The sequence below is a fragment of the Dama dama genome, chromosome 9 (genome assembly GCF_033118175.1).
Source record: "Dama dama isolate Ldn47 chromosome 9, ASM3311817v1, whole genome shotgun sequence".
Taxonomy (NCBI): Eukaryota; Metazoa; Chordata; class Mammalia; order Artiodactyla; family Cervidae; genus Dama; species Dama dama.
In genome coordinates, this window is record NC_083689.1 from 19,125,267 (window position 1) to 19,148,841 (window position 23,575).

The 23,575-nt window shown below is 44.9% G+C and overlaps 1 protein-coding gene and 1 non-coding gene across 2 annotated transcripts in view; both read left to right on the forward strand.

The window, feature by feature from the left end:
* The first annotated feature begins 10,428 nt into the window (after window positions 1–10,428).
* Window positions 10,429–10,535, forward strand: LOC133062970 (U6 spliceosomal RNA). The gene has a single exon (XR_009694289.1). It is a non-coding gene; the product is annotated as a U6 spliceosomal RNA (small nuclear RNA).
* Window positions 10,536–13,745: 3,210 nt separating this feature from the next.
* Window positions 13,746–23,575, forward strand: part of LDLR (low density lipoprotein receptor) — a 32,114-nt gene continuing 22,284 nt past the window's right edge. The window contains exon 1 of the mRNA XM_061150346.1: window positions 13,746–13,952. Within this exon, the coding sequence (XP_061006329.1) occupies window positions 13,886–13,952 (67 nt within the window). The 5' untranslated portion in view covers window positions 13,746–13,885. The remainder of the gene's footprint in view (window positions 13,953–23,575) is intronic.

The window sequence follows — 23,575 nt, forward strand, 5'->3', positions numbered from 1 at the left end:
GGGAGGCTGCATGACTGGGTGACTTCACTTTCACTTTAAAGGCAAATTTAAACAATGATAAAATCTTCATTTTTGTTTGGCTTCAGTTCATTTCAGTCCCTCAGTTGTGTCCGATCTTTGCGACCCCATGAACTGCAGCATGCCAGGCCTCCCTATCCATCACCAACTGCTGGAGTCTACCCAAATCCATGTCCATTGAGTTGGTGATGCCATCCAACCATCTCATCCTCTGTCGTCCCTTTCTCCTCCTGCCCTCCATCTTTCCCAGCATCAGGGTCTTTGCAAATTATTGAAGATTTGTTAAGTGATAACACAATGTTGGCAAGATGGTGAAAAGGCGGGCCCTCATATCCCTGTCCGGGCTGTAGAGTCCATACCAAGGTCACAGGTGTGAGACCTTGTACCAAGGCCACTGATGTGGAGCCAGAACCAAGGTCATCTCTGGAACCGACTGAGCCCCATTGTGACCACTGCCAAGAGCCCCCCTGATCCCAGAGAGCTTGCTGACCCCATATGGGGTAAAGGTACCCACCCTAACCAATCACCTAATGCCACTCCTCCAGCAGGAATTGTCTTTGTCTTGAGGCTATCAAAATTGGCTCCTAACCCATGAAAAGTATCACCTCTTCCTGGTCTTTCAGGAGGTTGCCCTGAAAGATAAGCATTGCCCCCTTATCTCTGCTCTTTGTTTTTCATAAACTCACTCTTTTCTGAAACACTCTGTGTCTGGAAATTCTTCCAACCTGTGCTCAGATTATGACAGGTGCCTGGATGTGGCTTTCTAAAAAACAATTGAGGACCTTCCCTGGCAGTCCACTAGTTAAGACTCCATGCTTCCACAGCAGGGGCGTGGGTTCAATCCCTGGTCAGGGAACTAAGATCCCACACGTCACACAGTGTGGCAAAAAAAAAAAAAAATTAAAAAGCAATTTGACAAAATGACATAAATATGTTTAGACCCTTTCCTCAGGAATTTCTCTTAAGGAAATCATTAGGGATACAAAGGTATCAAGACATGTACAGGTATCATTTCCGTGGTTTTGGTGGAAATGAAAGGGCACAACAATGAGGCATTGTTGACACCTGCTAAGGTTCACCTGGAAGATACTGAAAAGTCATTAAATATCATAACAGGGACATGAAAAAGGCTTATATATGAAAAAAAGAGAGGACACAGGCTGCTCATTTTTATGGGTTAATAAAATCAGAGTTAAGTCTATGTATAATTGCACTGTCCTAAGATCAAATTCCTGGTTTAATAAAGTAGTGATGTAGATATTAACCATCACTGAGGAAGGTTGGGGAGAATATCCAAGGGACATCTCTGTACTATTTTTGTGACTTATTTTAAATCTATAATTATTTCAAACTAAGAGGGGGAATAATTCTATCAGTCATGACAGGCTGGTTATATGCTGCTATAACAAAAAAACCCATCATCTAAATGATGAAAACAGATGGAATTTAGACCAACCTCAGAGGAATGGTCTAAGTTGGAGACCCTGAGGTTGAGAATTTGCAGAGGTGACATCAGTGTTTTTTCTATCCCCAGATATGTGTTATTTCATTCATTGTTAGTCTAATAGCTATTTTATCAAGCAGAGTTGCTGCTTGCAAATGCCTCAAACCAGCTTGGGTTGTTTCAGAATCAAAGACAATGGGCAATGGAGCCACAGTCCTGCTCTGGAGTCAAATTCCTGGGTGTGAGGCTATGAGTGGCTGAGTCCAGGTCATATACTCACATTGTTGTTCAAAGGATACTGGGAAAGTGAGTATCTGACCTTTGGAATTTCTAAAGTTGGAGGTGGGAGGTAGATCTCCAAATGCAGGGAAGGAGTTCAGATGTTGAACAGACAAAAGGACGGGAGGGTACCAGATGGTGACTGCAGCCATGAAATTATAAGACACTTGCTCCTTGGAAGGAAAGCTATGACAAGACTAGACAGTGTATTAAAAAGCAGAGACATCACTTTGCCAACAAAGGTTCACATAATCAAAGCTAGGGTTTTTTCCAGTAGTCATGTACAGATATGTGAGTTGGACCATAAAGAAGGCTGAGTGCTGAAGAATTGATGCTTTCAAATTATAGTTTTGGAGAAGACTCTGGAGACCTTTGGACAGCAAGGAAATCCAAACCAGTCAATTCTAAAGGAAATCAACCCTGAATATTCATTTGAAGGACTGTGCTGAAGCTGCAGCTCCAATACTTTGGCCACTTGATGCGAAGAGCCTACTCATTAGAAGACTCTGATGCTGGAAAAGATGAAGGCAGGAGAAGAAGGAGACGATAGAGGATGAGATGGTTGGATGGCATCAGTGAGTCAATGGACATGAGTTTGAGCAAACTCCGGGAGATGGTGAAGCACAGGGAAGTCTGGCGAGCTGCCGTCCATGGGATCACAAAGAGTCTGATATGACTGAGTGACTGAATAGCAACAATATATCAGAATAACTTTACTGTAAAGCAGAAATTAACACAACATTGTAAATCAACTATACTTAGACTTAAAAAGGAGGGGATACATTGGTTCCTATAGCTGAAAATTCCAGAGGGTGCCTTCAGGCATGGCTGTATCTAGGTGCTTAGCTCTAGCGATGAGGTCAAGTCTTCATGTCTTGCTTGTTCTTGCCTCTCTGGGGCCTTCCCCTCAGCAAACCCTCCCCTAATGGTGGCAACCAGGATGACTTCCCCATTGCTCCATCCTCCCCAACTCAGCTACCCCAACAGGAAGCAAGTTCCTTTTACCCTGGTTTGAGTCACAGGTCCATTCTTGAGTCAATCTCTGAAGTTGGGGGTGATTTATTATTCTAATTGGTCAGGCCTAGGTCACGTGGCCAATCCCTTGCTGTTGCCAGGCTATTCCTTGCCCCAAAACACATGGACTGAGAATTAGGGGAGGGTGGTCCCTCCCTCCTGTTACTAGAAGTAGGAGGAATGGCTGATGGGCAGACAAGATCCCCCAAATGCCCAAAAAGGTTGGATGAGGAGAGTAGGAGGAAAGGCATTTCTGGTAGAGGGAAGAGAATAAGTAAAGGCAGAGCCCATAGCACTCACTTAGAGATAGGCGTCCCACTTGGCACTAGTGGTAAAGAACCTGCCTGCCAATGCAGGAGACATAAGAGACACAAGTTCAATCCCTGAGTTGGCAAGATCCCTGGAGGAGGGCACAGCAGCCCAGTCTAGTATTCTGGCCTAGAAAATCCCATGGACACAGGAGCCTGGTGGGTTACAGTCCACGGGGTCACAAAGAGTCAGACATGACTGAAGTGACTTAGCACGCACACACATGCACAAGATGGGACTGAGAGGACTCGAATGCCAAGAGGGGACACCTGGTCACCCAGGGAATGAGCTGGCGTTGCCACAACAGCAGTGATAACAATAGTAACAATAATAGTGAAACAGGGTGGCACTTGGGACACTTTGCTGCAGTTCTGCAAGGCTTGCACCTAGACACCACTCTCCTCCAGCAACAAAATACAAAGAAACTATATGGGACTAAAAATAACTGTGCAGAATTCTGCACATCTCAACTAGATAGTAGCCCCCCAGCTCACTGCAACTAGAGAAAGCCTGCAGGAAGCAACAAAAAAGACCCAGCACTGCCAAAAATAAATAAAACACTCCTTAAAAAACAGGCTGTTGAGATCAAAATCAGGGTACTGCAAATGCCCTCTGTACTCAAAACCACCAGAGGGGTGGGCAAAACACTTAAGCCACCCTTCTGACCCAACACCTGGACATACCTCTAGCCTCACCCCATATAAAGAACAGGCAAGGGAACCTGTTGCTTGTTCCCACTCCCCCCAGCTGCAGCAGGGGTCCCAGTGAAGCCTTGTCTGAGTTTCTTTTCTGGCCTCTAGTCAATTTCTGGGCTTCCCTGATGGCTCAGATGGTAAAGAATCTGCCTGCAATGCAGGAAACCTGGGTTCAATTCCTGAGTCAGAAAGATCCCCTGGAAAAGAGATGACAACCCGCGACTAACACTTTCAATTTCTACTCACTGGAGATGGTGAAGAACCTTGGTCAGGAACAATAGCAGCTAATGCCATTTCCTCCTGTGATGCAGGTACTAATCTTAATAAGCAAGAATCATCCTCACATCCATTTGATGCCTGAGGAGAGCAATGCTCAGAGGGGCAAAGTAACTTGCTCAAGGTCACCCAGGAAGTGGCGGAACTGAGGTTTGTGCTCAGAATGGGTGGTTCTCCACCCACAACGCACAAAATCAAGGCAAGGGTAAAATACTCAGTCAAAAGGTCCCTGGGCTTCCCTGGTGTCTCAGTGGTAAAGAATCCACCTGCTAAGAAGGGGACATGGGTTCAATTCCTGGTCGAGAAAGATCCCACATGCCTTGGAATAACTAACTCCATGCGCCACAACTACTAAGCCATCACTAGAGAGCCTCAGAGCCATAGCAAGAGAAACCAAGGCAGTGAGGAGCCCGAGCACCTCAGTGAAGAGCAGCCCCTGCTTACCCAGCCTAGACAGAGCTCGTGCACAGCAACGAGACCCAGCGCAACCAAAAATAAAGTAAATAAATAACAAATGAACAATCATTCAATAACCTCAGATATGCAGATGACACCACCCTTATGGCAGAAAGTGAAGAAGAACTAAAGAGCCTCTTGATAGTGAAAGAGGAGAGTGAAAAAGTTGGCTTAAAGCTCAACATTCAGAAAACTAAGATCATGGCATCCAGTCCTATCACTTCATGGCAAATAGATGGGGAAACAGTGGAAACAGTGGCTGACTTTATTTTTGGGGGCTCCAAAATCACTGCAGATGGTGATTGCAGCCATGAAATTAAAAGACGCTTACTCCTTGGAAGGAAAGTTATGACCAACCTAGATAGCATATTAAAACGCAGAGACATTATTTTGCCAATAAAGGTCTGTCTAGTCAAGGCTATGGTTTTTCCAGTATTCATGTATGGATGTGAGAGTTGGACTATAAAGAAAGCTGAGCACCAAAGAATTGATGCTTTCGAACTGTGGTGTTGAAGAAGACTCTTGACAGTCCCTTGGACTTTAAGGAATTCCAACCAGTCTATCCTAAAGGAGATCAGTCCTGGGTGTTCATTGGAAGGACTGATGCTGAAGCTGAAACTCCAATACTTTGGCCACCTGATGCGAAGAGCTGACTCATTTGAAAAGACCCTGATGCTGGGAGGGATTGGGGACAGGAGGAGAAGGGGACGACAGAGGATGAGATGGTTGGAAGGCATCACCAACTCAGTGGACATGGGTTTGGGTAGACTCCAGCAGTTGGTGATGGATAGGGAGGCCTGGCATGCTGCGGTTCATGGGGTCACAAAGAGTCGGACACGACTGAGAGACTGAACTGAACTGAACTGAATGAACAAATAAATAAATCTTAAAAAAAAAAAAAAAAAAAAAAGAAGGTCCCTGGAGGGCAGGAGGTATTTTTACCTGGATCTGTTTATATCAGTTAGCATCAACTTCAGCTGCATACTGTAAAAGAATAACTAATTTGCAGATTTCTCTGGTGGTGCTGTGGCTAAGATGCTATGCTCCCAATGCAGAGGGCAGGAGTTCAATCCCTGATCAGGGAACTAGTTCCAGTACACCAAAACTAAAAGATTCCACGTGCCACAACGAGAGCTCGAAAGCCTGAGCAGCAACGAAGTCCCAGCTCAGTCAAAAAATAAATAAACATTAAAAAAAAAGTATTGGATTTTAGGACTTCCCTGGTGGTCCAGTCTTTGAGACTATGTGTTTTCAAAGCAAGGGGCGTGGGTTCATCCCTGGTCAGGGAATTAAGGTCCCACATGCCCCACAGCCAAAACAACTAAAGTTTCCAAATAAAATTTAAAAATAAAAAATTGAATTAAAATATGATCAAAATAAGATAAAATAAAATAGAATTGTATTTTCACCAGAGCAGAAATTTCCACCTGCTTCATTGGTCTTGGGACTACCACTAGCAGCAAGGGATTTTGGGAAATAATTTTAACTGGGCACATTATAGCCTGAAACAGGATTGAGATTCTATAAATAAAAGAAAAGAAATGTAAAACGGTGCAGCTGCTGCGGAAAATAGCATGGAGGTTCCTCAAACAATTAAAAATAGAATCATTATATGATCTAGCAACTGACTTCTACGTATATATACACCCAGAAGAATTGAAAGTAGGGAGTCAAAAGAGATTTGCACACCCATGTTCATAGTCACATGATTCACTACAGCCATAAAAGGCAACCCAAGTGTCCATCAGTGGATGAATGAACAAAATGTGGTGTATGTATACCAAGCAATATCATTCAGCCTTAAAAGGAAGGCAGTTCAGACACATGCTACAGTATGGATGAGGTAACCCTGAGGTTACCATGCTCACTGAAATAAACTAGTCACAAAAAGACAAATACTGGATGCCTCCACTTATTCCTGTATGTGTGTGTGTGTGTGTGTGTGTGTGTGTGTGTAGTCAGTCGCGTCCAACTCTTTGCAACCCCATGGACTGTAAAACCCGCCAGGCTCCTCTGTCCTTGAAATTTTCCAGGCAAGAATACTGGAGTGGGTTGCCATTTCCTTCTCCAGGGGATCTTCCCAAGGATCGAACCTGCGTCTCTTGCGTCTCTTGCATTGGCAGTCGGATTCTTTACCACTGAGCCATCTGTGAAGTCCATATTAGGTCCCTAAAGGAGTCAATTTCATAGAGACAGGAAACGGAATGATGGGTGCCAGGGGCTGGGGGAGGGAGGATGGGGAGTTAGTATTTAGTGGGGACAGAGTTTCAGTTTTGCAAGATGAAAGGGTCCTAGAGATGGACGGTGGTGATGGTTGGACAATGTGAACGTACTTATGTCACTGAAATGCACATTTCCTTTTTATTCCCCCCACATGTGGAATGTTACTTTTCCAACCAGGGATTGAACCCACATCTCCTGCAGTGTAAGTGCAGTCTTAAACCACCGGAGCTCCAGGGAAATCTCTAAACTGCACATTTCAGATGGTTAAGATGGTACATTTTATATTATGTGCATTTTAGCATAGGTATTAATTAATTAAATTTTTAAGTAAAAAGGAAAGACACAAAAGGAGAGTGCTCTAGTTGTAGGCAGCTCGCTGTGGTAAGCGCAGCTGTAGTCAGGGAACTTCTCCCCCTGACCCGAGATGAAGAGTGGCCATCTATTCAACTGAGGAGAACAGAACCCAGATTCAGGGCAGGGCAGCAGGGTGGCTGTGAATCCTAAGATGCTGAATTGGAAGAGCAGGCATCTGTAGGGATTTCTGATGGGTTTTTTCTTCCTGAATTCTCATAGATTCCTGGCAGTGGGGAGAGAGTGGCCTGAAAGATCTGAGAGGCTGTGCTGCCCTTGACATTGACTCTGAGGCCGTGGCTGACGTCAGAAGCTAAGGGAGCTGAGGTTACACATGTGGCTTGCAGCAGCTTTTGGCAAGTTTCTTCCCTCTTTCTTTCTTTTTTCTTTCTCTTCCTTCCATCCCCCCTTTCTTTCCTTCTTTCTTTACCTCTTTTTTATTTCTTTTCTTCTTTTCTTTTTTCCCCTTCCTCCCTTTTTTCCCTTCCTCCTTCCTTTCTTCCTATTTTTTTTCCTTTTTTTCTTTTTAAATGTTTAAGCATGGCAAAAGATACATAACAGGCACTTCCTTGGTGATCCGTGGTTAACATAGGTTCAGGGAATGTGGGTTCAATCTGTGGTTGGGGAATTAAGATTCCACATGCTCTGCAATGCTGCCAAAAGATTAAAAAAAAAGACACATAACATAAAATTTGCCATCTTCATCATTTTAAGTGCACCGTTCAGGGGCATCACATGCGTGCACATTTTCAACCAGCGCCACCATGCATCTCCAAAATATTTCCATCTTCCCAGACTTAAATTGTCTCCCTTCTAAAAAATAACTCCCCAGTCCCCCTCCTTCAGCCCCTAGAAACCATCTTACTTTCTCCTCTATAGAAATTTGACTCCTTCTAGAGACCTCCTGGGGCTTCCCTGGTGGCTCAGAGGTTAAAGCGTCTGCCTCCAATGCGGGAGACCCGGGTTTGATCCCTGGGTCAGGAAGATCCCCTGGAGAAGGAAAAGGCTACCCACTTCAGTATTCTGGCCTGGAGAATTCCATGGACTGTATAGTCCTTGGGGTTGCAGAGAGTTAGACACAACTGAATGACTTTCACTTTCACAGAGACCTCCTGAAGGCGGAATCATACAGCACTTGTCTCCTAGTGACTGGTTTATTTCACTTTTTTCTTAATCACACAAGTAATAAGTAATACAAGCATGCCTCATTTTATTATGCTTCACTTATTTTTTTAATATTTATTTAGTTATTTGACTGCCTCAGGTCTTAGTTGCAGAATGTGGGATCTAGTTCCCTGACGAGAGATGGAACCCAGATCCCCTGCATTGGGAGCATGGAGTCTTAGCCACTGGACCGCCAGGGACGTCCACTACGCTTCACCTTATTGTGCTTTGCAGACACTGCAAATTTTTTACAAATTGAAGTTTTGTGGCAAGTCTGTCATCACTATTATCCAACAGCCCTTCCCCATAAGTGCCTGGCCTGCCAGCCTCCCCCGCTCTCCCCATCCCACCAGAACGGTGTATCTGGCACCACTGATAAACCTGCATTGACGTATCTTCATCACCCAGAGTCCATAGTTGACATTAGGGATCACTCTATGTTGCACACCCTATGGGTTTGGATTACACATGTTTATACACACATCCTGCCCTGTTCTCTCTCCTGGAGTCCTTGACGATGAGGTGGTGTCATGGTCAATTTTGAACCTCCCCAACTATGGATCCGGGGCTTTTTCCATGTTCTCAATACAGGTTTGCTTTCAAGTCTGCAGTTCTTCTTGAAAGAAAGGAGTGGCAGTCCAGGACAATTTGAGTCATGAATGATCAAAATCCCATCAAACCAGTCAATCCTAAAGGAAATCAACCCTGAATATTCACTGGAAGGACCGATGCTGAAACTAAAGCTCCAATACTTTGGTCACCTGATGCAAAGAGCCGACTCATTGGAAAAGACCCTGATGCTGGGAAAGATTGAATGCAAGAGGAGAAGGGGATGACAGAGGACGAGATGGTTGGATGGCATCACCGACTCAACGGACACGAGTTTGAGCAAGCTCCAGGAGATGGTGAAGGACAGGGAAGCCCGGCATGCTGCAGTCCATGGGGTCGCAGAGAGTCAGATACGACTGAGCAACTGAACAAGAACAATAGTGGAATTCAGAAGCAGGGCATTTATAATGCTGTTGGCAGGCACATAAAAAATAATATCACTTATTTTCACTTATCTATTTAGCCCTTACTACTGCTAGGCACTAGAGATACTATACAATATTGTCTCTGCCCTCACGTGGCTTATGGGCATCTTGTGGAGATAAACTGATGGCTACAGCGTCAAGTCAGGTCTCTAAACGTACCCATTGGGAGGCACCTGTGGTTACTCACCCTCTCTGACTGCTGAGTTCTGTTTCAAAGGCAGCTATGAAGACTCACCTTAGCCAAAAGACCAGACTCTTTTGGGTGGAGACCTATTTTAGTCTGAGCCTCCTGGTGACTTAGAGAGGTGGAAACCTGGACAAAGGGCATCAGAATGAGGAAAACACGTGCCCTGGGTTTAGATGATTTTGCAAGCCTAGGAACTTTTAGATGAAGTGGATGCCATGGAAGGTTTGTTTTTAAGTGCCTGTGAGGAAGAAAAGTTTCCCCTAAAGAGAAGAGTGATGAAAAAAAGATGTCATTGCAAAGACAGGCAAAACCAAAACAAGCAACCGATACACTATGGTCATTATGTGCCAAACAAGCATGGCTCCAATATGTGTCCAACTCTGCGACCCCATGGACTGTAGCCTGCCAGGCTCCTCTGTCCACGGGGTTCTCTAGGCAAGAAAACTGGAGTGGGTTGCCATGCCTTTCTTCAAGGGATCTTCCTGATCCTGGGATTGAACCCATGTCTCTTGTGTCTCCTGCATTAGCAAGTGGGTTCATTGCCACTAATGCCACCTGGGAAGCCCCCAATTGCATACATATATATATGTGATGGTTGGATGGCATTACCGACTCAATAGACACGAGTGTGAGGAAACTCTGGGAGTTGCTGATGGACAGGGAGGCCTGGAATGCTGCAGTCCATGGAGTCGCAAAGAGTTGGACACGACTGAGCAACTGAACTGAACTGAACTGTTACATGTATGTGACACATATATACAATCATTTATATATAAAATCATGATATATACAATCCTTTAGGACTTCCCTCATGGCACAGCGGATGGGAATCTGCCTGCCAATGCTGGGGACACGGTCTCTCAGAATATTCCACATGCCATGGAGCAGCTGAGCCCATGTGCCACAACTACTGAAGCTGACTTGCCTAGAGCCTGTGCTCTGCAACAAGAGAAGCCACCGAATAAGAAGTCCGAGCATGTGCTCACTTTGGCAGCACATATCCTAAAATTGGAACGATACAGAGAAGATCAGCATGGCCCCTGTGCAAAGATGACATGCAAATTCGTGAAGCATTCCATATTTTCAGCAAATGAAACAACTGAGAAAGGATTAATTTCCATAATATACAAGCAGGTCATACAACTCAATACCAGAAAAACAAACAACCCAATCAAAAAGTGGGAAAAAGACCTAAACAGACATTTCTCCAAAGAAGACATACAGATGGCTAACAAACACATGAAAAGATGCTCAACATTGCTCATTATTAAGAAATACAAATCAAAAACTATAATGAGATATCACCTCACACTGGTCAGAATGGCCATCATCAAAAAGTCTACAAACAAAAAATGCTGGAGAGGGTGTGGAGAAAATGGAACGCTCTTGCACTGTTGGTGGGGCTGTAAATTGATACAGACACTATGGAAGATGGTATGGAGATTTCTTAGAAAACTAGGAATAAAACCACCATATGATCCAGCAATCCCACTCCTAGGCATATACCCTGAGGAAACCAAAATTGAAAAAGACACCTGTATCCCATTGTTCATTGCAGCACTATTCACAATAGCTAGAACTGGAAGCAACCTAGATGTCCATCGATAGATGAATGGATAAAGAAGTTGCAGTACATATACACAATGGAATATTACTCAGCCCTAAAAAGGAGTGCATTTGAATCCATTCTAATGAGGTGGATGAACCTAGAACCTATTATACAGAGTGAAGTAAGTCAGAAAGACAAAGATAAACATTGTATTCTAACACATATATACAGACTCTAGAAAAATGGTACTAAATGATTTATTTACAGGGCAGCAGTGGAGAAACAGACATAGAGAATAGACTTATGGAGATGGGGAGAGGGGAGGAGAGGGTGAGATGTATGGAAAGAGTAACATGGAAACTTTCATCACCACATGTAAAATAGATAGCCAATGGGAATTTGCTGTATGGCTCAGGAAACTCAAACAGGGGCTCTGTATCAACCTAGAGGGGTGGGATGGGGAGGGAGATGGGAGGGAGCTTCAAAAGGGAGGGGATATATGTATACCTATGGCTGATTCATGCTGTGGTTTGACAGAAAAAAACAAAATTCTGAACAGCAATTATCCTTCAATAAAAAGATAAATTAATTAAAAAAAAAAGTCTGAGCACTGCAACAAGGAGCATTCCCTGTTTGCTGCAACTGGAGAAAAGCCCAGACATAGCAAAAGACCCAGCACAGCCAAAAGTAAAAATAAATAAAACACACAACTGTGCTATATATATTTATTTATATAAATAATCATTTTATATAATCATCATTTATACATACATATATATATATATATATATAAATTTACTTAATCCTCACACGAACCCTATGAGTAAGTTATAGAAGAGCATATGGAGGCTCCAAGAAGTAGAGAAATTTTAAACAGTGTGACTCCATCCTCAGGGTAATATATGCTTATGTGGCAGGAACAGAAAGGACCCTGAGATTTCTGCAGACAGATCAAAGGGACTCCTGGGTTAAACCATCCCAGAATTCTTGCCCAGGCTTGAGCCCTCCAGGAATGTTCTTTTCAGGGTTTTTTTAGCCCTTTTCCAGGCCTGCCCCTATATCTCCATACAACTAGCTCTGAACACATGTTAAGTAAGCTAAGTCCTCTCTGGAAGACAGTCTCTTCCTGGTAACCCTTTCCAGGGCTGTTGGGCAGAACAAGTCACCTACCATCAGATGGATCAGAGAAAGCTGGGCTCGCAACAGAAACTGAGTCTGTGAGGTCTTGTAATTTTTCAGAAGGGAAATCAAACCTAGTGTTCCTGACTTTAAGGGGGGAAAAAAGGAGCATATGTTAATATGTTATAAAGAATGGAATGGAGGGTGACACATTCATAAATGTTGCAACTCCCAGAACTTGCCCATCCTTGTCAATTTCTGCAGGCAAGATTATTCATGATTTCATTTTGACCCTGACACTGAACCTGCCAAGTAAGGGAAGTAAGCATTACTTTCCCCCCCGTTTTTATTTTATCTTCTTCCCCCACCCTGCCCTCTCATCTGCTGCCTTGAGGCTTATGGGATCTTACTTCCCCGACCAGGTATGGAACTCACTCCCTCTGCAGTAAAAACATGGCGTCCTAACCACTTGACCAGCAGGGAAGTCTCAATGTCCGGCTTTTTTAATTGGCAAAGCTAAGTGACTTACCCAAATTCTGTATGATTTAGAAGCTGGGGCTCTATACTGCCAGACACTGTCTATAAGTTTCTTCTCCTGGATTAATCACTGTTTTTCTTTCTGAGAGTTCAATTATCTCCTCTCTGCCTCTTTTCTGCCTTCTCTCCTGGGTTTCTCTGAAAGCCTGCTGAGAGGTTAGTACGTCTGCCAAGCTCAGCTGGTAAAGCCTCAGAGAACTCTGCTCATTCTGGACAGAACCCTCCCAAACTGCCAGACCCTTTATAGGAGGGCTTTTTGGCAAGGGGCCCTGGCAAGTTCATGAATCTCCACCAAAGAGACACCCTGATTCTTAAAAGCTGTTCACCATCAGCTCTTGGTGGTTTAGGCATTCAGGTTCAGCTCTGAAATTTCTAGTTCGTTTTGATTTGGCTTTGGGAAGAGGAAGTGGCCACTCTGTTTGTTCAAACCTTTCTCTGAATAAGATAAATCAATATTTATGTCCAGACCCCAGGTATGGGGTCAGTTGATTTCAGAGATGTTTTGGCTCATAATTCATCCAAGTGCTGAATCCCACAAAACAAAATCGGTCTTTGCCTGTACTTTTGTGATGATTTTATTTAAATGCATCACTGATAATTGTTTTATGGGGCAATTTGGAAGAACCCTCTAAAACTATATATGATGAAACAGTTAAAATCTATAAACAATTCCTAGAAAGGAGAAGGGTAAGTGGAGAAAAGGGGTGGGGGGTAAGTTTCCAACATCTCTAGTTTTTGGTTTTGAGTCAGAGGGGAGATGTCATTGGCCAATTAGACGATTTGGAAGGACAGATCGAATCTTCTTAGGGCACCAAAGAGAACATAACAATCAAAATTTGAGAGAAATTTAAGGGAGATGAGGGATTTCATTTTGAGGGTGGGCGTGGGGGCGGCTCAGCTCTTCCTGCGACAAACCCTGCAGCCTGTCCGGGACCAGCTTTGGAAAGAACTGGAATCTGAGTCAGGGCTTCATGGGTTAAGGAGCCCATGTCACATCGGCCGTTTGAAACTCCTCCTCTCCAAACTCCTCCTCCCACAGTGAGGTGAAGATATTTGAAAATCACCCCACTGCAAACTCCTCCCTCTCAGGGAAACCTCACATAGAAATGCTGCAAATGACTGGGGCCCGCGTGCAGTCGCGTCCGGGCCGCGCGAAGCCCGGATTTCCAGAGCGGTCACTGAGAGCGGACAGCGGCCTGGGCCGGGGCGTGACAAGCGGAGGCTGGGATCATGAGGCTCGCGGGCTGGGGGCTGCGCTGGGCCATCGCCCTGCTCATAGCTGCGGGGGAGGCTGCAGGTAAGGCTGGCTCCAGAAGCCCGCGCGCCATAGGAATGAGCTCCTGAATTCGGGGAGCCCCTTGGTATTTTGGGGGGCCGGCGGGAGAGAAAACGAAAAATCATTCAATCCATGGAAGACGTGGGTAAATGGCACAAAGTCCTTCCCCAATGGCTGGATTGGGAAAAGGGTTCGGGGGGGTAGGTGTCTGAGGGGTCTGGGAGGGAAACGCGACGCGGCTTTCCCCACAAGTCTCCCCGCGATGGGGGACCACTCCCCTTTTCTTAGAGCCGGATACGCGTTAGGAGGAGGTACTCCCTCCCAGAGTTATTCCAGGGGTGGGACGGACCCGAAAACCGGCTGCTCAGCCTGGAGGCCCCTATGGGCGCTCCCCCACATCGTTTCACCCTCAGGGGTTACGACGGCGGTCAAGTCTGCCTTGTGATTCCCAAGGGCGACGCTGCCTCTGAAAGCGGCGCGGGATTAGTCTAACCTGCACCAAGCTTCCGCCCTTAGCCACCTCCTCCAGCCCCGCCTTCAGCCCCGTGGGCCCTCCCCCGAGCTCCCATTGGACGCCATTCGAACAGGCGAGCCTCGAGCCACACCCCTTGGCCAATGGGAGGCGGTGGTTGCTGAGGCCCGAGCGGCGCGGGGCGGGGCTGGCGCACGCTTCGCGCCTCACCTAAATCTCCGTGAGGATGTCGAAGGAGATTCTTCGGGTCGTCCGGGGCTTCCGTCAGAAAGGATGCGACAAGTCCCGGGCCCCTGGAGAAGCTCTGCAAGCATAGATGAGGTGCCCGCCTAGGGCTTGAGGCCCGCTCGGCCAAGGCCTGTTTCCTCCTCTATCTGCAGTGATGCCTTCGTATCCACTTTGTCCTCGGGAGCTTCTCTGACCCCGCCCGACTGGGAAAAGTTCGCAAACGTGACCCCCAAACCACCTTCAAGGCCTCAGTTCCTTCCCAATGTGAAACGTTGCCTAGAAACTACAGTTCTTCCCGGATCGGACGTGAAGGGCACTTAACGGAGACTTTCATCCGCGTCTGGGCAGGGACCGAGAGTCGGGGACCGAATGGACGCCTTTGGGGTGGCCTTGTTTGTTCAGAGGCGCTAAAATGAGTTCAGTTGAGCTGCTCTCATGACAACGTTTCATTTTAGGGGGTTTGAATTTTAGATTTGGGCAAGAGGGTCGTTGGTGCAATATCCTGAGTTATCCAGTGGCTGAGAGAGGCATTTAACCTCGCCCTGGATAATAAAGCAATGGTCCTTTTCTTACTTAACAACCAGCTGGGCCTAGAGAAGTGTTGAAATTGTCCCGTGAACAGGATGCAGGAAGCTTTTTTTAATGGGGGGGAGGGGTGGCTTTGAGCAGAGACCTTTGAACTCTTGGAATCAGCACCTGTGACACACACATCACAGTTTTCTCTGGGAGGAAAGGAAGGAGGATTTCAGCCACATGGTAGAGGGTTGTAATAATTCGGCCATTGGGTTGTGTGAAGCAAAGGGATGGTGGCTTGGTCAAGAGACAGTTGATGAGCCTGTATTTCACACACAGATCCACTCCTTCCCTAAGAGGAAATTAATGGCAGTGAAGTTTCATTGAGCAAGATATGTTGCTTCAGTTTCCTTTTTCACTGGGCAGCTTGAGGATCTGATGTATTTTGGTTTTCAAGGAGGCTCTGAGTCTGGGTGTGTTCCCCAGACTCCTGAGAGTAAGTGGGCAGCTACTAAATATCTGCCTGCAGTGTGGGAGACCTGGGTTCGATCCTTGGGTTCGGAAGATCCCTGGAGAAGGACATGGCAACCCACTCCAGTATTCTACTGTGTATTCCACTAAGTATCTACTCTGTTGTTAACTTGATGATAGACATTTGTAGCAACCCTGGCTACTCCAGTTTGCCCCGAGGGGGCGGGAATTTCTTGTCTGTTTACTTTGGGAATGGTAGTAATTGGCATCTTAACTGCTTGCTTTCCTTTAGCCAAATCAATTAATTGACAGTTGTGTGTGGGGTATCAAATATGCCAGGGACACACCCAAACTCAGAAAGTAGAGTGTTCCCACTAAGTTGTGTCTGCTTTAACAGAAGATAAGATGGCTAGATAGCATCACTGACTCAACGGACATGAATCTGAGCAAATTCTGGGAGATAGCAGAGGACAGAGAAGCCTGACATGCTGCAGTCCGTGAGATCTGGAAGAGTCGGACATGATTTAGTGGTTGAACAACAACTGCTTTAACAACAAGCCCCAGGGGGATTCACTGGTCATTGTCAGGCATATTTATCTTTCAGGGCAACACTAAAGATAGGGAGAATGTTTCTGAGACTGCAAACCTTTAAGAGCAATATCTGCCTTATTCTGTCTTTCTAGAGCATTCGTGCTTGTATCTGTAGGGCTCCTCCCCTAATAAGACCCAATTCTAGATGCCTTTTTTGCTCAGTTCTTTGATCACCTTTCACATCCCACATTCAGTATGTTAACAGCATCCACACTCTGCTCTGCTGTCTAGCAAGTAACCATGTGTTGCTAAGATACCATGCAAGTAGTCAGCAGTGAACAGTGATAGAAACTGGCTACCCCTCCCTCAAAGGAGCAAACAACAAACTCAACCACGGAGATCACCTCTGGGGAAAAAACCCTGGTGGTCCCTCATATGGGAAAGAGCACTGGTAAAAGGATTTTTCATTCATTTTCTGCTAAGTATCTTAGCTTCAGCCATTTTTTACTCTTTTTTTTTTTAAAGGTTTTTTGTGGTGTGGAACATCTTTTTTTGAAAGTCTTTATTGAATTTGTTATGATATTGCTTCTGTTTAATGTTTTGGTTTTTTGGCCCTGAGGCCTGTGGGATCTTAGCTTCCCAACCAGGGATTGAACCTGCATCCCTTGCACTGGAAAGCAAGGTCCCAACCACTGGACCACCAAGGAAGACCCCAACCATTTCTTTTTCAGGAAAATGATTCCAAGTATTTATTTCTTAATTATTATTATTTTTTTTTGTCCATGCCTCTCAACTTGTAGGATCTTAGTTCCCTGGCCAGGGCTTGAACCCAGGCCCTGACAGTGAAAGCATTGAGTCCTAACCTCGGGGCCACCAGGGAATTCCCTCCATGTATTATTTTGGTTTTCCTGAACAACCACTATCTTCAGTATCTGCGGAAAGAAAACCTTGAAAGCATTTACCACCTTATATGTGTGCTGGAGAAAAAGCAGAAATGTATATTCTCCTTTTCTGTTTCGATAACCTTGTTCCTGATTCCTCACCCGTGACAGGAGAGGTCTAAGGGCTAGAGTTTCGATTGTTATTTTTTTTGGGGGGGGGGGGAGTGTGTTGCTTATGTAATTTTAGGCATCCCCAGTATAAGGAGTTATGGGATGTGGCGCTCTGGTTTGCTTTTGCTGGAATTCAACTGAAACTGACATACAAAACCCAAACCTTGCTTGTGGAACTGGGAGGAAATAAGAAAAGCTGTGGTTTCTCTGGGCTGTGGTATTTGAAATAGGACTAGTTCTGACTCCTCGCTCAAGTCGGGATTGCCTACTGCCGGGACACCCATCTTGAGGTGCTCTCATGAGTGCTCACTGTCCCTTATCCTCGGCCATACAAGCAAGGCCACGAGACATTTCCCAGCTGACTGCTGTCAGTGAAATCCATTCACACGTTACAGCTGATGGCCAGCTGTTGGATGAACAGCTGTTCAGATAGAAATATGTAGTAGTGGGGTCTTCTTGTTGGTAGGGTCTTCAGCCATCTATGACAAGAAAATATTTGATTAACTGTTGTCCAGGGGAGGGCTCGTTGGTGTCCAGGGAAGGGGGTTGTTCTTTTCTCTCTCTTACTTTTGTTATTATTGTAATTTTTATTTTTGGCTGTGCTGAATCTTTGTTGCGAGGTAGGGGCTCTCTAGTTTGTGGCGCGTGGGCTTAGTTGCAGAATGTGGGATCTTAGTTCCCCAACCAGGGATCGGACCCAGCGCCCCTGCATTGGGAGTGCAGAGGACCACCAGAGAAGATCCTCTTTATCCCTATTTAAAGGGCTTTAAGATGGTTTAATGTTTCTAGCCTTTCCAGTAGGGCTTCCCTGGTGGCTCAGATGGTAAAGAATCTGGCTGCAATGCAGGAGACCTGGGTATGATTCCTGGGTCAGGAAGATCCCCTGGAGAAGGAAATGGCAACCCCCTCCAATATTCTTACCTGGAGAATCCCATGGACATAGGAGCCTGGTGGGGTACAGTTCATGGCGTTGCAAAAGAGTTGGACACGACTGAGCGACTAACACTTTGATTTTTGCACTTTCAAGATGGTTTAATATTTTTAGCCTTTCCAGTAGCACATTCTGCGTGTGAGATGGTTCCTTGGACAAAGTGGATTTGCGATAATTGAAACTGCCGTCTCCTGGCTGGGAGAGCAGATGGCAGAAGTTCCTCCTCCATAATCCTCCTCCTCTGTAGAGAATGCCCCTTGCCTGAACTTCCTTTTTTTTTTTTTTTTTTAACTTTTTTTTCCTAAGAGTCCTGGAATTTCGATTGCTTTTTACCCACCCCTTGTGGGAAGCCAGAAGTGAGTCATTTCCTTTTTCAGGCATAATCACGATTCAGCTGTGAGTCAATGGGTGTGCGGTATATTGCAGAGGCACCTCAGAGGGTGATGTCCTGTCTGGATCAGTAGCTGGGCGATGCATTATCAGTCTGTGTTCGATAGCGGCAGATTCTAGATTCAGCTCATTTGAATCTCCTGAGCTCTCCACTGGGGTTACCTCCAACCTGGTCTCTGTAAGTTCAGTTACCAAGTTCTGTTGATGCTTCTAAACACTCCTTGTATGTATTTCTCTCTTTATCACCTATAGCCTCCACCACCCCTCCACTCATCTCTCTCCTAACCTCACCTGACTGTTCCTCCGGGCAGGAACACTGGACAATGAGCTTTGAAGACCCATAATTTGTTTCTTTTGAATTAAAGGTGCAATTGACATACTATAAAATCGACAGATAAGAGTTCAGTGAGTTGAGATAGATATCTACTTCCGTGTAACCACCTCTCATTAGGACCTAGAGGACTTCTCTCCCCCCAGGAAGTTTCCGGATCTCTTCAGCTTACTCACCTGCCAGACACAGACCAGAGGCACCTCTAATCTGATTTCTGTCATTGGGAAAAGTGAAAGTGTTAGTCACTCAGTGTGCCGACTCTTTTCGACCCCATGGACTGTAGCCCACCAGGCTCCTCTGTCCATGGGGTTCTCCAGGCAAGAATACTAGAGTGGGTTGCCAGTTCCTTCTCCAGGGGATTTTCCCGACCCAGGGATCAAACCCGCGTCTCCTGCATTGCGGGCAGATTCTTTACATCTCAGCCACCAGGAAAGCCCAGTTTCTATCATTATCAGTTAGTTGTGCCTGAGCTAGAACGGCACATGAATAGTATGTACTCGAGCAAAAGAAACCGGACAGGGAATTCCCTGACTGTCCAGTGGTTAGGACTCCAAGCTTCCACTGTGTAGGGGGCAGAAACTTGATTCCTGGTTGAGGAATTAAGACCCCACAAACCACACTGCTCAGTGGGGGAAAAAAAAAAAGCTTTGGACCTTTTTTAATTTGACATTGTTATACATCTGTGTTAATAATTCTTCTGGGTCCCAGGAACTTTGCACTTTAAAATTTGACAGATTCTGCCCTGTTGCCCTCCGAAGAGATGGAACTAGAAGAGTTCCATTTTTCCAAAATCTTTGCCCAGTGAGATGATGGACCTGTCCCTGATTGGGGCGTACCAGCTGAGCGAATCTTGTTTTGACTCAGGCCTTGGGCTCTGACGGTTTCACAGTGAAAGGAACAAAAAGACATTCCTTATTCTCCAGGAGTTTAAATCTAGGCTGGGGGCCTCAATAAACAAATGCTTTCGATCTTTTATGTTAGGAGTGAGAAATGGGTATTTTAAGAGCTCTTGCATGCGTGCATGCTAAATCACTTCCAGTTGTGTCCAATTCTGTGCAACCCCATGGACTGTAGCTTGCCAGGCTCCTCTGTCCATGGGATTCTCCAGGCAAGAATATTGGAGTGGGTTGCCATGCCCTCCTCCAGGAGATCTTTCTGACCCAGGGATCGAACTTCGACTTACCATCTCCTGCATTGGCAGGTGGGTTCTTTACCACCAGCACCACCTGGGAAGCCCACGGGCTGCTAAACCCAGTTTCAGGTAAGGTGAGCTTCGAAGCTGAACTGTTAGCCAAGTAAAGAGGAGGGAGCCAGGAGGGAGTGTTGTACCAGAAGGGACTGCAGAGCTTTGGGATCTGAGGTTATGAAATTTTTTTTTATCAGATCCATCATGTTCTCCTTAATATAATTATTTGTCATATACCTATGCTATCATCTGGTGTACATTAAAAACCGTAATTATACAGAAAAGCAGATATGTTAAAAAAGGTGAGATAAAAATCAAACACACAGCATTTTAAAATATCTTGTTATTTGTGATGGCTTCCTACTATAGTTAAAAATCTCATGGAGAAGGAAATGGCAACCCACTCCAGTATTCTTGCCTGAAAAAGTCCATGGACAGAGGAGCCTGGCGGGCTGCAGTCCATGGGGTTACATGACTGAGCATGTGTGCACAAGGGTGGAGGGAGATGGGTTGGTAGCAATAAACTGGTAGAACTAAAAAAAAAAAATCTCAAATCATGACGTAGTGAAGGCAAGGGTTTTTTTTTTCCCTTTATATCTCTGTATATGAAATAACATGTATATATATATATATATATATATATATATATAGTAAAGTATATTTGATTTACAATGTTGTGTTGGTTTCAGTGATTCAGACTTTTTTTCAGTTTCTTTTCCCTTACACATTCTTACAAGATAATTGAGTATATAGTTCCCTGTGCTACATAGTAGGTCCTTGCTGGTTATCTATTTTATATACAGTAGCATGTATATGTCCTTCTCAATCTCCTAATTTATCTGTCCCTCACTTCTTTCCTCTTTGATAACCATAATCTGTTCTCTATGTCTGTGGGTCTAATTTCTGTTTTAAATCAGTTCATTTGTATCTTTTTTTTTTTTTAAGATTCCACATATAAATGATATTGTATAAAATTCATCTTTCTATGCCTGGCTTACTTCACTTAGTATGATAATCTCCAGGTTTATCTATGTTGCTGCCAATTGCATTATTTCGTTCTTTTTTATTGCCGAGCGTTAAGGGCAAGGCTGATGATTAGCAATTGGACACAGGGAGCCATACTTCAAAGAGTGCCTTTGATCATTCTTATTTTTATGGCTTGACCTTCCACCATGTCTAATTAGGTCTGTTTTTATCTTGTACGTTTAGGGTAAGAGGAGCAAAATGCTCACTAGTAGGAATCAACTTGTCAGTGCCACCCTCTAAGGTCGTGAAGTTTGCACATTTACTTTCACTCACAGGTCACTAACTTAAACTTGGTCCCATGGCCACACCTGGCTGCAAAGGAAGCTGGGAAAAATTATAGATCCTCCCTTGGGTAATGTGCTCAGTTAAAACTTGAAGGTCTCAAACTTCCCTGGTGCTCCAGTGTTTAAGAATCCACCTTGCAATGCAAGGGACATCGGTTGGAGCCCTGGTCTAGGATAATACCACATGCCACGGAGCAGCTAACCCTGTGCACCACATCTACTGAACCTACATGCTAGAGCCTGTACACTGCAACTATAGAGTAGCCCCTGCTCACTGCAACTAGAGAAAGCCCTCACATAGCAACAAAAACTCAGCAGAGCCAATATGCAAATAAATAAATCTTTAAAAAAACTTATGAGTGTTTAAAGAGAATGTGCATGCATGCATGCTCAGCCATGTCCAACTCTTTGCGATCCCATGGACTGTAGCCCACCCAGCTCCTCTGTCCATGGGATTCTCCAGGCAAGAATACTGGAGTCGGTTACCATTTCCTCCTCCAGGGGATCTTCCCGACCTAGGGATCAAACCCAAGTCTCCTGTGTCTCGTGCATTGCAGGCATATTCTTTACCATCTGGGTCACCCAGAAAGTCCACTTAAAGAGAATATCAAGGGGAAGAAATCTGAATACATAAAAAGACACAAAGCATGTAAGATCTTGAATCTTCTTTTCCCATATACAGAATGAAAGAAGAAGAGACTTCTTGCATGAGAAGAATCATTCAAGGATCTACCATCTTCCGTTCGTTTTGTCTGGAAGTTTCTAATTCTGGAGACATAGTTTCTGCCTTGTGCATGAAGAGTTCATTAATTGCCTTTGTGCAAAATGAGCAAATGAATACATTTTGTGCAAACTATTAAACTATTTTTTTTGGTTACGGTCAACATTCAAAATAAAGTAATAAAAGAATAAACATTCTTAATCTTCTTATGAGAGTAGTGAAAAATATAATAAACGTAGCCATCAGCCCGAATTTATATTTTACATATCATTTGCCTTCAGAATATCTGACTCATGAGGAAATTTCTGCTAGCTTCTTCTTTCTTGGTCTTATTTCCTTATCCTGAGATGAACTGGATCATAATTTTTATTAACTGTGTTACTTTAGATTACAAAGGGGATCAAAGTCTATATTTAAAGATTAAAGGAGTGATACCAATTTTATTACCAACCAATAAAAGTTTATTGGAAGCCTGGTGTGCTGCAGTACATAGGGTCCCTAAGAGTCTGACACAACTGAGTGACTGAAACGACTAACTGACCCACTCCAGTACTCTGGCCTGGAGAATTCCATGGACTGTATATTCCATGGGGTCACAAAGAGTTGGAATGAGCAACTTTCACAATAAAAGTTTGCTGTGATCATAGCTCACATGTAACAATGACCCCGAATCAAAGCATGATACCAAAAACTAAATGCAGTCAGTATTATTTTGCTCTGATTGTATGCTTGGTCGCTCAGTTGTGTCCAACCCTTTGCGACCCCATGGACTATAGCCTGCCAGCCTCCTTTGTCCATGGGATTCTCCAGGCAAGAATACTGGAGTGGGCTGCCATGTCCTCCTCCTGGGAATCCTCCCCACCCAGGGATCATACCCAGATCTCCCACATTGCAGGCAGATTCTTTACCATCTGAGCCACAAGGTGTAAAAGTCGTGTATTTTAGAGGGGCTTCCCTGGTGGCTCAGGAGTAAGGAATCTGCCTGCCAATGCAGGAGACACGAGTTTGATTCCTGGTCCGGGAAGATCTCACGTGCCTCGGAGCAACCAAGCCCGTGCACCACAACTACTGAAGCCTGTGGGCCTAGAGCCTGTGCTCTGCCACAAGAGAAGCTGCCACAGTGAGAAGCCAGAGCACCGCAACTAGAGAATAGCCCCCACTCTGGGAGACAGTGAAGGACAAGGAAGCCTGGCATGCTGCCGTCCATAGGGTCGAAAAGAGTTGGACACAACTCAGCGACTGAACAGCAATAACCCATTTCTTTAGATCTGAAATGTAGTTATATGATTATGTTCTCTGCTGGACCTCTGCTCTCTGACCTCTACATTAATAATTTCTCATAACTTATACACCCTTTTTGTGGGGGCTGTGCTGGGTCTCAGCTGCATCATGTGGGCTTCTCTAGTTGGGGTGCATGAGCTTAGTTGCCCTCTAGCAGATGGGATCTTAGTTCCCCAACTAGGGATCAAACCTGTGTCCCCTGTACTGGAATGTGGGTTCTTAATCAC